Raw genomic sequence first — 16,061 nt, 5'->3', positions numbered from 1 at the left:
CAGCACATTTCTTGTAAACAAGTTGTGTGTGAGTGGAGTTAGTGCACATGTGCACCAATGTATCTTTTTAGTTTTGTTGCTATCCTGTGTTCTTCAGTTTGTGAAGCAGCTCTGGCCGGCAGAGCTCGAGTCTAAAAATAGAGCATGTTTACTCTGCTAGCAGCTGCTCAGTTTTTCCTTGGACTTTGCTGGTAGCCATTGACTTTTGGAGTTTCTCTTTGTACTGCCTAGCTCCTAGACGTGTGTGTGCTTAATAAAGAATATTCCTACTTCAATCAAGGTTCCAAGGACCCTTTTTTGTCCAGTTACCTAGCTCATAGAGCTGCATGTGAAGGGTTTGTGAACGGGTGCAAGGGGTCTGTGAGCTCCAGACCCTAGCCCTAGCTCTACAAGCTCTAAGTTTAATAACATCCAAGAATTCTGCTCCCCTACAGCTCTGCCCTCATCTCTGCCTATTTCTTTTTTGTCTTTTTTATTCTTGGCTGGCCGGTAAGGGGATCCGAACCCTTGACCTTGGTGTTCTAACACCATGCTCTAACCAACTGAGCTAACTGGCCAGCTTCTCTCCTCCTGGGCCTGAGTCTCAGCTACCACAGATTCCACTGACTTCTCGGTAAAGACTGACAGCCCCCCTCCTACTCGGCCAGGCGGCTTGGACCCGTGCCTCCGCTTTAGGAGTTCTTTCTCCTCCGCCAGAGCCGAATCCATTACACCCTTCGTTTGCCCTTTTAAGAAAAGTAACAGGGGCCGGCCCGTGGCTCACTCGGGAGAGTGTGGTGCTGATAACACCAAGGCCACGGGTTCGGATCCCATATAGGGATGGCCGGTTCGCTCACTGGCTGAGCGTGGTGCTCACAACACCAAGTCAAGGGTTAAGATCCCCTTACCGGTCATCTTTAAAAAAAAAAAAAAAAAGAAAAGTAACACAACACCTCCCACCGGGCAAGAGCCGAATCTTCTTCCTACCACTTGAGAAACTAACATCTTGTTCTTTCCCCTACTGTGTCCTCCTCAAAAACCTGAGATACAAGATTTAGATGGCATCCAGTCTCGCTTTTTGGGTGCATATTTTTCACTTATTCAATACATATTTAACGTGTCAGGAAGGAGAACTGAAGGCAGTGAACGCACAGGCGCACATAATACAATCTCAGGGGTCTTACTGACTGCTGCTCATCCCCCAAAGCCCCAGTTAAGAACCCCTGGTATTATTGTCCAAAGCTCCCATTTTACCGAGGCGAACACTCAAGCCTAGACTGGGCAAAGGGCTTGCTAAAAGTCACAGAGCGAGTCAGCGGCAGAGCTGCAGGGGCTCAGAGGACTAGAACATGACTTCTGCCCCGCACCTGCAGAGTTGGGGGACACACGTGGACACAACCACCTAGCTGGGCGCAGAGAGAGGCAGATGAGCCGGAGGGGGCGGGGCTTACCTACGCCCCGCCCCCGCCGCTGGGGTTCGGGGGCGGGGCCTTCCTCCAACCACTCCGCTCCAACATGGCTCCGCGGCTGTGCAGCATCTCTGCGGTGTCGCGGCAGCTGCTGGGGGGCCCGGGACCTCGCGCCGGGGACGTTGCGGCTGCGGCTGCCGCGCGGTGAGAGCCTGGCGAGGAGGGGGTGGCCGCGCGCGCGGGGGTCAGGGTCTGGGCCTGGAGAAGGGACTGAGACTCCTTGGCCTGGAAGCTGAGAATTAGAGGCGGGGCCCGGACCTAGGCCTGGGGAGGGGTGTGGGCAAAGAATGGGGGAGGTGAGACGGTGTGGGCAGGGTCTTCGTCCTGGTAGGGAGCTGGGTTTGGGTAGAGAATGAAAGATGGGTTGAGTGGGAGGGGCAGATCTTGGGTCCAGAAGAGTGGGAGGGGGCGGAGGATGCGAGGAGCGGCCACTTCCCCAGGCCTTTGCCGTGACTGTGATTTAGCACCCACTGGGGGCCTCTAGGAGAGGCAGCTCCTCGCTCGGGAAATTCTGGGGTGAAGAGATGCGACAGGGGAGCAATGGGGGATCCCCAAGGGCCGTGGCTGCAGAGACGCTTTGCTCCCCCACCTTCAAGGGTACAAGTTGGGCAGTAGAAGCTGAGAGGGGCTGGGAGTTGTCTAAGGTCACTTCTCCAGCTGAGCGGCGGCAGCAACGGATCTGGGACCCAGGTCTCCTGACGCACCGTGCACTTTGCACCACACCGGGTGGCCTCCTGGGAGAGGGAGGCTGGCTGTGCCATGTGCTCAGCCTGGGCGGTTTTTGGGCCCTGCTCTGGACTGAGGCAAGGCTCGGCCTTCCTGACTGGCTCTGGGCGGCCCCTTCCTCCTCCATCCAGTACCCTATTCTTCCCCTGTCTTGCCACTTATCACCCTGTACACCTATGACCTGGTGCTTGCCTGTCTCTTCCACTAGATCATTGTCTCATTTTCTCGGTTTCCCCAGCCTCTCCCACCCCCAAAGGGCTCAGGACAGCATATGCTCAAAAACATTTGCCAAAGAAGTGAGGTCCCCTGTCCCCCCACCTGTGGAAAGGAAGCAGGGGTCCCTCCTGCCTTGCAGCCCAGGAGTGAAGATGGAGACTACTGTTAGAACTTACCATGAAATGTTAGAGCACTATGAAGTGGGGCTTTTGGGCAGCTGGAAAGAGGAGCCAGGAATATGCCCCCCACCTGGACTGCCCAATAGTTAAGGAGAAAGCTGACATAATGGAAAGAGTCTGAAGTTTGACTGGCACCAGCAAATCTAACTTAGCTTGTTTTGGTGGGGTGACCTTGGGCAAGTCATTTGGCCTCTTCAAGCCTCAGATTCCTCATCTGTAAAATGGGGGTGATAAGATAGGATGTATCTCATAGAGTTGCTGAGGATTAAAGAATCTTGTTTTCCAAATGAAGTCAAGGCTAGAGAAGGGACAGAATTGACTGGCGGCAGAACCATTTGTGTGGCAAATACCTAGAGGCCACAAAAGGAGTGTGGGACTTAGAGGCAGCCTGCTGCTTCTCACTCTCGATAACCGTGGAGAGTCACTGAACCTCTGTTACTCTCAATTTCCTTCTCTGTAAAGTGGGGATGGTGATCTCTGCTTGGTGTTTCTTGTAGTATTGCCATGAAGGCACTTGGATTAATACCTATCAAGTCCCTCAAGGACTGCTTTGCAGTTATTTACGCCCAGGCCCACATTGGGTACCTGGAGACATCCCCTTCTGCTGACCCTCAGGCTGCCTCATATCTGGAGTAACTAATGGGGCCAGCAGCAGCCCTTCTAGCTCCTGAGGTTTGGGGACTGCTGGGGTGGGGACAGAGTGTAGACTTTGAAATCAGATGGACCTGGATTAGAATTCTCTTGACCATTGATTAACCATCCTTGAATAAGGCATGGAATATCTCTGAACCTCAGTTTTCTCAAAAATGTATTGTGAGGATTAGCTCTTAGCACATAGTAAGTGGTTGATAAACAGCAGTTATTGTTAACTGCTGCACGAGTAATTCTGTTGTTCACAGAACTTTAGTTCTTCTAGCTAAAGATACACATCTGGAAAAATAAGCAGGAATAAGGTCTCTTACTAAAGTCAGGTAACTCAAATGAGAGGAGTGTTTCAGAATGTGCATGGAGCCGAGCTTCCTAGCACATCAAGCTGAACTTCCCAGCATATGAATTTATAATGTCCAGGAGCACTTTCATGTAGGGAGGCATCAGACTGTGGATCCCTATTGCCAGTGCAATTGTATCTACAGTAACTTTTTCTAAAGGGAGACTGGAAAGTTCTCATCTGAGATGTTGGCATTTGGCTCAGTTGGTTAGAGTGCAGTGTTGATAACAGAAGATCAGGGGTTTGGATCCCCTTACCAGCCAGCTGCCAAAAAAAAAAAAAAAACTCATGGGGTACAAATAGTTATCGAGCAACTCCCATCCAAAAGCACTATGCTAGGTACCCTGGGGATGGAAGGACATTAGTTACGTTGTAGTTCTGGTGTGGCTGGGGAAACAGGACTTATGGATATGAAAATGATGAAAGGGTTGAGGGGGAAATATGAGAGATGTTTTTGTGGGAAGGTGCTGGACGAGTCCAGGTGGGGCAGACCCTTCCCATAGATTGGATGAAATTTTGTGTTTTTCGGGGTCTAAGAGGCATTATTAATATAGTTTAGATACCAAGATCTTTGGCACTCTGAGATGATTTACTGAGGTTACATGGAAGAAAGGATGAAATTGGAACTACTCTAGAGCAGGGATTCTCAATTTTGAATATGCATCAGAATCCCCTGCTGGGCTTGTTAAAACTCAGATTGCTAGGCCCACCCCCAGAGTTTCTGTCACTGTAGATCTGGGGTGGGGCCTGAGAATTTAACAAATCTCAGGTGATGTTGACTCTGGAATGCTCTTCAAAGTAGATTAGAGCTAGAATCCCAAGTGAAGACATTTGGCCTTTGTTTGGTAGGCAGTCAGGAGCCATAGACTGTGTTTGAGCAGAGGAATGGCATCACAAAAAATGGTGCATTACAAAGATTGATGGACAGATTAGGAAAAGTGAGGGAGGGGAGCCAGGAGATCAATTCAGGAGGATAGGTAGGAATAGAGGCCCATCTGTGGCCTCTATTTTACACATGAGGAAAATGAGGCTCAAAAAGATAAATCTGAGCTGAGATTAGAACCTGGGTTTGCCCAGAGCCTGTGCTCTTAAAGCCGTTGGTGTTGGTGTCGGTATTGGGGATGGAAAAGGCTCCTGAGCCCTGAGTACACACTCTGGGTCCAGGTTCATTCTTTCTTTCCTTTCTTACCTTTCAGCTTTCATCATTTTCATGCAACTATGTGTCAGCTGCCCCACTACACCTTCATTCACTTCCCATAGATTGAACACATGCCATGTGCCCGGCACTGTTCCAGGCACTGGGCATATAGCAGGGATACAACAGATGAGATGAGGTCCCTGCCCTTGCTTCTAGTGGGGAGATAGACAATAAATAAAGCACATAATAAGCAAAAAAAAAAAAAAAAAAGGTATCATGTTTTAGAAGTCTCTGTAGAACAAAATAGAGAGCAGGGTGAGAGGGTTTGGGGAGGTCAAGGGTAGGAGAACATTGCAATTTCAGTGAGAAAGTGAAATTTGAATTCTTGAAAATGTTCACTTGAGGATGCTGGCTTGGAGTTCAGACCCTGCCCTGGGATCTTAGACAAATTCCTTCTTGGGTTTTACCTGTAGAAAAGATCTTTAGAGATGGGCTACTCTCCTCATTTGACAGATGGGGAAACTGAGGCCCATAGGCAGGAAGGATTAGAAAACAGTGGGACGAGATGGGAGCCCATCAGAGCTCCTGGACCCCCTTCTATACCCCAGCATTCTAGCCCCCTCTTTCTCTCTTCAGGGATGGCCACTTGGCTGTTTATCTTGGTCGGTACCGTGTTAATAAATTACTTGAAGCCTAGTTTTGGAGCAAAGGTCTTGGTTGGCAAATAGTGGGAGCTGCCCTCCTCCCTGCCACCACCCCTTATAGGAGGAGCAGTCCCTCTACATTCAAACCAAAGGTCAGGTCCCTCAGTGCCCTACCCAAAGTGGGGGCTGGCTTTAGAGAAAAGAGCTCTGGGTTGGTTCTTGCCTCAGCTCTGCTGACTGATTTGCTGTGTGACCTTGGGCAAGTTTCTTAAACTCCCTGAGCTTCTATTTTATCCTCTCCAGAATGGGGACACTAATAGTACCAACACTATAAGGTCATTACATAGATTCATTTGGATCATGCAACTGAAAAGTCGATCACAGATCCCTGGCTCAGAAGCTCCTCTATTCTGGTCCTAAAATTTCACAGACCACGATACCCATCTAATGATAATTATGTTTTTGCTTATGCTGATAAAGCAAATATGAGAGTACTTCAAAAAGTTCATGAAAGACAGAATTAAAAGATAATGTAAATCTTTCCGTGAACTTATTGAAGTACCTTTGTATATGCACCATGACCAAAAGAGCCCATGACTTCGGAAATGCTTGAAACAATATTTTTTAGCTTTATACAAAATTATAATGAATGAAGAAAAATTTAACCATCTCCCTCTCCCCTCTCCCAGGTAAGCAGTATTAACAGTTTGGAGCAAATAATTTCTCATCTTTCTCTAAGCTCTTATAAATGTATCACCACTTTACGATGATTCTTTAATTTCATCAGTCCCAATGGCTGTTCCATAGTTTGGAAAAAAGTTAATGTTTTTATTTGTAAGACATTTGTCCTAGCCACAGAAAAGGCTTGGAAAAGGAGAGGCCAGGGCCCCCACTGCCAGGCTTCCTGGCTAGGAATCATCTGTCCAGCAGGAGACTTACTTTTCTGGTCCAGCTACAAGCTGCACCAAGAGCCTCAAAATAAGCCCTGCCCGTGTGTGTGTGTGTGTGTGTGTGTGTGTGTGTGTGTGTGTGTGTGTGTGTGTGTGTGTGTGTGTGTGTGTGTGTGTGTGTGTGTGTGTGTGTGTGTGTGTGTGTGTGTGTGTGTGTGTGTGTGTGTGTGTCAGGACGTGTGTGTGTGTGTCAGGACTTGTGTGTGTGTGTCAGGACTTGTCCCCCTACTTTGAGCCACAGTCCTCAGTGTGTGTGTGTGTGTGTCAGGACTTGTCCCCCTACTTTGAGCCACAGTCCTCATGGGCAAAGCACAGAATCACATTCATTGATTCATTCATTCTCATAGTACCCTGTGGAGGTGGGCAGGGCAAGTGCTGAATGAGTGAATGCATCTTGCAGTGCCTTTTATACCCCCATCTGCCAAATCAGCCCTGGAGACAAGACTGGCCAGTTCACCTCCTCCTCTGTACAGTCTGCTCAGACCGCCGGGGGCAGAGTTAAGGCTGGTTCACCTGGGCTTTCTCAGAGACCCCTGGTGGGAATTGTGTTCTGAGGCCCGTTTATTCTAATGGAATGTGACCTCCTTAAGGACAAGGCTTATTTGTCTTTGGCTCTTCATTTGTGGGATCTGGGAGGGGACACTAGCCGCATGCAACACTGCTGAAGAGGGGAGGACAGTGAGTGCAGCCTTTCGTCAGAGGGGACAGAACTTGTAAAGAAAGCACAGAGTGAAAGTGTGTTCAGGGAAGAGCACATCTGGGGAGTGGGATGTATAGGTAGGGGGGACAAGAGGGGAGGCTGACAAGATAGGTTGGGTTGTCAAGGGCTTTGGGCATCAGGCAAGGTGGGTTTGGGTGTGATCTTCTCGGCAAGAGGCTACGGTTGTGTTATCCAAGTATGTGGCCCTCTTAAAAGCGGGCAGAGAGGCTGGAGGTGGGGCTGCCTCTCCTGGCCTCATGAGGCCCTGTAGAGTATCAAGATGATGACCGGGCAGCTGGAATCTCTGTAGAAGAGACCAGGTCTACCCAGCTGGCTCTGATAGCATTTCACACTCTGGAGTTGCCACAGGATTCCCTGGCCCTCTTCCCAGAAATGTGAGTCACCAGCCTGGGGAAGCAAGACATCTGAGATGGAATTGCTGGGGCTTGCCTGTGTGTTCCCCTGAACTCCTCTGTCTTACAGTTTCTATTCCAAGGATAATGAAGGCAGCTGGTTCCGCTCTCTCTTTGTCCACAAGGTGGATCCCCGGAAGGATGCCCATTCCACCTTGCTATCCAAAAAAGAGACCAGCAACCTCTACAAGATCCAGTGTGAGTGGCTGCTAAGCTGGCCAACCCTGCCCTCTCACAGCTCTGGGGGCCTGTGAGGCTCCAGCATGGAGATGAGAGGGTCTGGGACATCCTGCACTGCCCTGGGAGCCCTGGCCCTTATGGGCTCCTCCACCCCAGACCGCTTCCCACCACACACACACCCTGCTTCACCTCCTGCCCTCTGACCTCTGTTGCAGTTCACAATGTGAAACCTGAGTTTCTGGATGCCTACAACAGCCTGACGTGAGTATATCCCTTCATTCCCCTGTCCCAGCCCCTACTTGGGTGGGGGACTCCATCCCAGCAATCCTCAGAACATCTTCTGCCCCATTCTCCTTGCAGAAATCCAGGGGATGTAGATTTCAGAGCCGGAAGTCCTAAGGATGTCTTGTCTAGCCTCTGCATCTTAGAGATGGGGAGACTGAGGCCCAGCCTGGGGGCCTGAGTTGGAATCCTTATCTCAGGGGCCCTGGTAGCTGATGGGAGCCCTGCCCTCTCTCTGTGCCCCTCCCACAGGGAGGCTGTGCTACCCAAGCTGCACCTGGATGAGGACTACCCCTGCTCGCTTGTAGGCAACTGGAACACATGGTATGGGGAGCAGGACCAGGCAGGTGAGGTGCCCACCTCCCCAGCACCACTGTGGCTGTGCAGCCCAGGCCTCCAGCACCTCTCACGCCTGGCTGCCCTCCACTCCCTCTCTCCAACAGCAGCTGGGGCAGGGGGGATCTTTCTAAATGCAAACCTCATTTCCTCACTCTCCTGCTCAAATACCTGCTGTGGTTCCCCTCTGCCTTTGTGGTGGCTCATGAGGCCTGTGAGTCCTTCCCTGCCCAGCTTCCAGCCTCATTTTGCCACATCGTCCTTGCTCCCTGCGTTGTCCTATCCAGGACTTCTTTCAGTTTCTCATATCAACAGTTTTGCTCTCTAGTTCCAGACTGTTTTTCATGCTTTCTCTACCTGAAGCATTCTTTCTCCCTTGCCTGCGTTAATAAAGTGAGCAAGGGAGATGCCACCCCATCATTATTTTATTCAATCTTTTATTTTGCTGTAGACATCACCTCCTCCTGGAGGCCTCCCCAGATTCTCTCCATCCAGGCTGGGTCAGGCACTTCCCTTGGCTCCTTACCCCCCAATACTTGCTTCTTCACGTCCTGATCATGCACCCCTGTAGCTGCCTGTGTTCTTGTCTGTCTCCCCATATAGGTGAGAAGTTCTGGGGGGTCAGGGCCCATGGCCATCTTCACCATGGAATCCCCAGTATATAGCACATATTTGTGAGTTAAACGGGGGCTCTTGTCTAATCTGGTTCCTTACAGCTTCCCAGGGGCACCCCAGCACGCTCCATCTCATGCCAGCATACCCACCAAAGTTGGCACGAGCTGCTAGGACCCACACATGAATTTGGTTGACTCAGCATCTCAGCCACTCATAGGGGTCTTGGCTATTTAGATTTTAAATTAATTAATTTAAATTTACATTTAGATTAGTTGGGGCCGGCCCATGGCTCACTTGGGAGAGTGTGGTGCTGATAACACCGAGGCTATGGGTTCAGATCCCGTATAGTGATGGCCGGTTAGCTCATTGGGTGAGCGTGGTGCTGACAACACCAAGTCAAGGGTTAAGATCCCCTTACCGGTCATCTTTTAAAAAAAAAAAAAAAAAATGTAGATTAGTTAAGGGGGCTGGCCGGTTAGCTCAGTTGGTTAGAGCATGGTGTTTTAACACCAGAGTCAAGGGTTTGGATCCCCATACTGGCCAGCTGCCAGAAACAAACAAACAAACAAATAAATTTAGATTAGTCAAAATGAAATAAAATTTAAAATTCTGTCCCTCAATCACATTGGCCACATTTCAAGTGCCCACTAGTGTCCGCATGTGGCTCGTGGCTACCATCTTGGACGACACAGCTATAGAACATTTCCACTGTAGCAGGAAATCCTTTTGGACAGTGCTGGTTTAGACCATGTGCGTAGCACAGCTCTGACAGACAGGGCTCTAAACTTCTCTTGCATACTCCCATCAGTGGGGAGCACACTACCTCATAAGACAACTTAACGTATCTTTTGATAGCCCTGATAATTGTGTGTCTTTAAGAAAATCTGTGACCTACAGAGAGAGAGTGAGAGAGAGAGAGAGATCTTAATTATTTATTCTGTGTCAGTAACAAGCATTGACATATTGATAAGGGAATAAGAGAAAAGCAAATTGCCTTCAGTTTCAGCCACTACAGTTTTCCCATTTTAGGCATGACTCGATCAGTTCCAGCAGTATTCCTTGGATTCTCTTAAGTATTTGCTAGTTGTGAAATGAAGTTTGAGAGATGGGACCCGGACTTTTTAAAGCATGCCTTATGTTTTGTGTATGTTGAAGTTTAGTCCCACATGCAGAATCAGCTGGGGAACAGATCCTTTCAGCCAGACCCTAGGAGGAGGCCTCAGGAATCTGCATTTTAATAAACTTGTAGGAACCATTTATCCATCTTCTATAGGAAGCACTATCATCATTAGAAAATTCTTTCTTCTTGCCTTCTGATGCTGTCCTTGTAACTTTTCTCTGTTGGTTCCCTAGTATTAGGTTAGCCCCTTTTCCACAGTTCAGCATTCCTGGTTTTGGTAGATTTGTATCCATACAGTACTTTTTGCTATTTCCCTTGGGAAAGAGGCCGTTAAACCATAGGGCCAGGCCATTTTGCAGATGGGAAAATCAAGGCACAGATGGAGTCAAAAGGCAGGTGAGGGGCAGGCTGGGGATGGGAAGTTACAGAATATGAGCGTCTAAACTGCTGGTCAGCCAAACGCCCTGAGCTCTAGCCTGCCTGACAGACCCTTTGACAACCTTCCTCCCTTGACAGGCCCAGCCATGTTCCCAGCATGGCAAAATGTTTCTTCTCCTTCACAATTAATTAGGTTTTTTATTATTGGAGGGTAGAATAGTTTCCTGTTACTGCAGTAATAAAATACCACAAACAGTGGCTTAAAATGACAAAAGTTGGGCCGGCCCGTGGCTCACTCGGGAGAGTGCGGTGCTGAGAACACCAAGGCCCCGGGTTCGGATCCCATATACGGATGGCCGGTTCGCTCACTGGCTGAGCGTGGTGCTCACAACACCAAGTCAAGGGTTAAGATCCCCTTACCGGTCATCTTTTAAAAAAAAAAAAAAAAAAAAAAAAAAAAAAAAAAAAAAAAATGACAAAAGTTTATAATCTCACAGTTCTAGAGGCTGGAAGTCAGAAATCAAGGTGTTGGCAGGCCCAGGCTCCCTCTGGAGGCTCTAGGGGAGAACCTTCCTTGTCTCTTCCAGCTTCTGGTTGCTGCTGGAAATCCTTGATGTTCCTTGGTTTGTAGATGCATCACTCTAATCTCTGCCTCCTTAGTCACATACTGTTCTTTCTGTGTGTCTCTGTCTTCACATAGGTTTCTCCTGTCTGTGTCCAAATCTCCTTCTTCTGATAAGGACACCAGTCATTGGATTCAGGGTCCACCCAATAATCCAGTCATTGGATTTAGGGTCCACCCAGTTCTCTGCCTCAGGGGCATCTCCTGTCGTGATCTCTTGGTCTCTGTCAAGAGATAATGCATACAGCATCATCCCTGGGTACGCCCTCCCCACCCTTAAACCCATGTGGTAGCACACCTTACGTGCTGTTCCGTTCCTTGGTTTTTTTGATTCACTGCCTTGAAATGTTCTATTTCAGCCCATCAGACTTATCCCCTTCTTTTGTCCAGACTGTCCCTCACAGGCTTGGTGGTCATCCTTATACATGCTACTGTTCCTAGGATACAGGACACATCGATCTTCTTGTCGCTATTTAAGGAAGGTTGGGTGAGAGCATTATCCCCATTTTCAAGATGAGGACATTGAGGCCTAGAGGGTCAGAGGCTACTTGGCAGAGCTGGAGCTCAAACCCAGACCCCTTGGGCTGGGACATGGACTTGTGTTTGGAGTCATCCCCTCCCCAGTGCTGCCCTCAAACAAAGCAAAGAGAACTCAGAATCCTGATGCTGCAGGGAACCAGGCATCAAGCTACCCGCCCCCGCCCCCAACTCCCCCACTGCCACGTACACACTTAGCCAGCATTGGGGTGAGCAGGGCAGGGTCCCAGCAGTACCCTGACCTGCACTTCCCATTCCCCAACAGTGCACCTGTGGCGATTCTCGGGTGGTTACCCAGCCCTCATGGACTGCATGAACAAGCTCAAAAACAACAAGGTATGTCAGCACCCACTCAGCAAACCTCTCTGGATGTTGGTTCCAGCCCAGCCCTGTGCTGGGGGCTCCTCTGCCACCCCATGGGCACACTGCTGGGATGGAGGGGGCTTCCTGGTTCCCATGCTTATACTGCCATGCCTACAGGAGTATCTGGAGTTCCGAAAGGAGCGGAGCCAGATGCTGCTGTCGAGGAGAAACCAGTTGCTCCTTGAGTTCAGCTTCTGGAACGAGCCACAGCCCAGAGTGGGCCCCAACATCTATGAGCTGAGGACGTACAAGCTAAAGGTGCTTCCCTCCAGCAGATCCCCTCCTGCCCCCCATGTTCCCTGCTGCACTGCTGCTTTGCAGCTGCCCCGAGGTTAATGGGCCCTGTGCCATAGCACCTAGATGGGGCTTCTGGCCTCTCCCTCTCTGTGGGCTCAGAGCAGAGGTCCATATGGTTGTGCACACACAGACGTACCAGGTGTGAGTCAGGGCCCTTGAATGAGGCCGAGCAGCCCCTGGAGCTGAGGAGACAGGACAGTTTCCCATCCTTGCCCAGCTATGATGCTAGGAGTTGAGCTGGGGGCTCATTCCCATCCTCCCTGTGGTTCTCTTTCAGCCAGGAACCATGATCGAGTGGGGGAACAACTGGTAAGTGGAAGCACCAGGGCTGTGGGTAGGGGGACCCTCACTGTTCACCTGCCCACCAAGGCCCCTGGTGGGCCACCTTTCCCAGGGCCATGTCACAGGGAACCTAGCATCCTCTGCCCCTCACGGATCCGGGAGAAAGAAACAATCAGGAGGTGAGCATCTCCTAGAGGCCTCCCTGGGTGGAACATCCATCCTGTGGCTGCATCTCTGTCACTCTTTCCCCATCATCTCTGAGAGCCATGGGCCCCATCTCAGGCCCCTCCTGGGAGGTGTGTCCAAGGAATCAGCCTGGGTATACCTCAGGGGCCCTTTGCACCGGTCTTGGCCTCTGCCCCACACTCTTCTGCCATCTGCAGGGCTCGGGCCATCAAGTACCGGCAGGAGAACCAGGAGGCAGTGGGTGGCTTCTTCTCACAGATAGGGGAGCTCTACGTTGTGCACCATCTCTGGGGTAGGTCAGGGACCTTTCGGGAGCCCTGTATTAGTCCCCTTTCTTCATTCGTACTCTCTATAGACAATGGGGAAACATTAGTGCCCTCATGGAACTTACATTCTAGCAGAAGGAGACACTACCTCTGATGTAAACTAACAAAGAAAAGATTAATTTCAGATTTTTACAAATAATATTTTTATTTGTAATAATAGAAAAAAGTCCTAGAGAGATGATAGAGAAAAACACAGGGGAGCTACATTGGATTGGGTAGCCAAAGAAGGCCTCTCTGAGAGGGTAAAATGTAAGCTTGGAGCTAAAGGATGAGAAGGAGCGGCTGCGAATTGCTGGGGGAAGGCATTCCAAGTGGAGGGACCAGCACATGCAAAGGCCTTGTGGTGGGGAAAGGCCCTTGGGGTTTCGAAGAGTGGAAAGACCGGTGTGGAGTGAGTAGGGAAAAGTGTGAGGAGATGGCATAGGAAAGGTGATGGGGGGCCAGAGAGGCTGGGCCTCTCAGGCTGTGGGGACGAGTTGCGATTTATTGTAAACGCAATGGGAGGCTGCTGAAGTGTTTTCAGCAGCAGCAACATGATCTGATTTATGATCTGATTCCTCTGGCTGCCATGTGCTTTGCCAAGAGTGCTTGGTAGGGGAGCAAGAGACAAAGCAGGACATAAGGAGACAGTTACACTAGTTCATGCAAGAGAGAGTGGTGGCCTGGCCTAAGGTGGCGGCAGTGGGATGTTGAGAAGTCCACAGATTCCTTAGTCCAGAGATAGAACCAATGGGACTTGCGGATGAATTGCCTGTGTGGGGCGAGGGAGGAAGAAGAGGGTTCCAGAAGAGCTTCCAGGTTCCCTCTTGAGCAGCCATGTATCCTTTACTGAGGGGAGGGGCAGGTTGGAGGTGTCAGGAGTACAATTTTGGCCCTTGAAAGTGTTACATTTAAGACGCTGACACATCCATGTGGACATGACACATGGGCAGTGCATACACAAGTCTGGAGCCTGCAGGAGAGTTTGGGGCTGGACATAAAAATTTAGGGGTTGCCCACATATGTACTGATGGGATGGATTGCTAAAGCAGACAGTGTTTGCCAATAGTCTGAGGGAGGCATCTGGAGAGAAAGAGACAGTGGAGCAGGGTTTGGGGCTGTGTGAAGAGGGCCCTGTGCTGCTGGTAACACCAAGGCCATGGGTTCGGATCCCTATATAGGGATGGCCGGTTAGCTCACTGGGAGAGCATGGTGCCGACAACACCAAGTCAAGGGTTAAGATCTCCTTACTGGTCATCTTTTTAAAAAAATAATAAATAAATAAATAAAGAGGGCCCTGTGTTGGGTAAGGGATCAGATCCTCTGTGCCTGAGGAGTGAGCCTGTGCCTTTCCCATAGCCTACAAAGACTTGCAATCTCGGGAGGAAACTCGAAACGCTGCCTGGAGGAAGAGGGGCTGGGACGAAAATGTTTACTACACAGGTGAGTAAACATTAGTAAACATTAAACACAGGTGAGTAAACATAGGTGACTCCTTGGGTCAGTGAGGCTTTTGGAGCTTATCTGTTGGGAGCCCTATCTGAGGATGGAATCCCCTCTGCAAGGAGATCTAGCCTCACGTGATTACCTCATGTGATGGGGAACTCACCTTTAAGACAATGAGTTACTGAGGTTCTATCCTGGTGGCACATTCCACAGGATACAGCAGTCCTAGGTGAGTGTTCTAGGGGATGGTAATACAACCAGGCAGTGGCCATCTGGGAGATGTGGAGTAGCTGAACACCCACCGCGACCTTGGGCATCTTTCTACACCTCGCTGAGGTTGTTCCCTCATCTGTGAGATGGCGATAGTGACAACACCTCCCTCAAAGGGCTATAGGGAGGATTTTACAAGCTAATTTATAAAAAGTGCTTCATCCAGACTCTGGCACAAAGGAAGCATGCAGCAAATTTTTTCAAACAAGTTTTTTTGCTCAAGGTGTTTGCCACTTGGCTAGGCCCCCTGGAACCACCTAGAGTCAGTAGGTGTTGATTGAGCCCTCACTGTGTGCGGGGGACTGTGGTGGATGGGTGGTTGGGGGGCACATAAATGAAGACGACCCTGCCTTTGCCGTTGAGGAACTTATAATTAACATTTACCAACTGGTGTGAGAGAGAATGTGTCTGTTGAAGGAGTTAATGGGAGCCTTGCTATTCCAAGTGTAGTCCTAACTTTCAGCATTGGCATCCCCTAAGAGCTTGTTAGAAATGTGAGGGGCTTGCCGGTTAGCTCAGTTGGTTAGAGCGTGGTGCTGATAACACCAAGGTCAAGGGTTCGATCCGTGTACAAGCCAGCCATCAAAAACAACAACAACAACAAAAACACAAGAAATGTGAATCTCAGCTTCTCCCAACATACTGAATCAGAATCTGCACTTTAACAAGAGCCACAGGTGATTGTACGCATGTTAAAGTTTGAAAATCTCTGAGCAGGAGGAAAGAGTCTAACCTCTTGGATGACCTTGAACTGACTCTGTCTAGGCTGCCTGTAAAATGAGACAGTTGGACTAAATCAGTGTTTTTCAAACCTCAACCACCTGAGGACCCCTCACAGCTTTTGCCCTACCAGCATACTCCCACTACAATTATTTTCTTGTTATTTTTCTTCAGATCCCCCTACTTTGTTCTTAATCTAGCTTTGTTCTGGCAGTAATAATCTATGAAATTGCTTTTTACTATGCTTGTTATTTTTTCACATACACAAGAAAATAAATATATAATTATTAAAAATTTTTTTTAAAGTTTATCTCATCACCACCTAAGTCCTGTCTTATCCCATAATTTGGGAGACTTGGTGCTCTCCACAGGCCCTTCCAGGAAGGCAGTGGGGCTTTCCTGTCTCAGCATCCGGGGCCTCCTCTCCCTTTAAAAGGGCTAGTAGTGGGCAGGGTTGTTGCATTGCCTCGGCCTCCTCCGTGACTTTTGCCCCTCTCTCCACAGTCCCCCTGGTGCGACACATGGAGTCTCGGATTATGATCCCGTTGAAGATCTCGCCTCTCCAGTGATGCTGCCAATACCTCCACCTCCTTCCCCTTCTCCCTCAGGGCAGCCCCAGAAGAGCTCCCAGTCTTGCTGTCTTGGTTTTCTTACAGCTCTGGGAGGACGCTGGGAGGACTCTGAGGGCTAGTGCTTAGTTCAGATGAGGAAGCTGAAGGA

The 16,061-nt window shown here is 49.6% G+C and overlaps 1 protein-coding gene and 1 non-coding gene across 3 annotated transcripts; one reads left to right on the top strand and one right to left on the bottom strand.

The window, feature by feature from the left end:
* Positions 1–483: 483 nt before the first annotated feature.
* TRNAL-UAG (transfer RNA leucine (anticodon UAG)) lies at positions 484–557 on the bottom strand. Its single transcript has one exon. It is a non-coding gene; the product is annotated as a tRNA-Leu (tRNA).
* Positions 558–1,494: 937 nt separating this feature from the next.
* NIPSNAP1 (nipsnap homolog 1) lies at positions 1,495–15,976 on the top strand. Of its 2 annotated transcripts, none has more exons than XM_063087814.1 (10): positions 1,495–1,532; positions 7,473–7,600; positions 7,798–7,843; positions 8,117–8,211; positions 11,738–11,808; positions 11,953–12,093; positions 12,410–12,441; positions 12,798–12,892; positions 14,265–14,348; positions 15,846–15,976. In XM_063087814.1, exons 1-10 carry the CDS (start codon positions 1,495–1,497, stop codon positions 15,908–15,910), a joined length of 795 nt encoding a protein of 264 aa, XP_062943884.1. In that variant the 3' UTR covers positions 15,911–15,976. The 2 variants fall into 2 exon arrangements, with proteins under 2 accessions (XP_062943884.1, XP_062943882.1); XM_063087812.1 differs by having other exon boundaries at positions 1,495–1,592.
* The last annotated feature ends 85 nt before the right edge of the window (positions 15,977–16,061 follow it).

The sequence above is a fragment of the Cynocephalus volans genome, chromosome 2 (genome assembly GCF_027409185.1).
Source record: "Cynocephalus volans isolate mCynVol1 chromosome 2, mCynVol1.pri, whole genome shotgun sequence".
Taxonomy (NCBI): Eukaryota; Metazoa; Chordata; class Mammalia; order Dermoptera; family Cynocephalidae; genus Cynocephalus; species Cynocephalus volans.
This window is presented reverse-complemented; position numbering and strand designations above follow the sequence as displayed.

Bases quoted from the DNA above. Each gene is read 5' to 3' on its own strand.
- NIPSNAP1 (XM_063087812.1), top strand. From the start codon at position 1,495: ATGGCTCCGCGGCTGTGCAGCATCTCTGCGGTGTCGCGGCAGCTGCTG. The intron at 7,601-7,797 runs GTGAGTGGCTGC...CCTCTGTTGCAG, and splicing joins CAACCTCTACAAGATCCAGT to TTCACAATGTGAAACCTGAG. The intron at 12,893-14,264 runs GTAGGTCAGGGA...CCTTTCCCATAG, and splicing joins CGTTGTGCACCATCTCTGGG to CCTACAAAGACTTGCAATCT.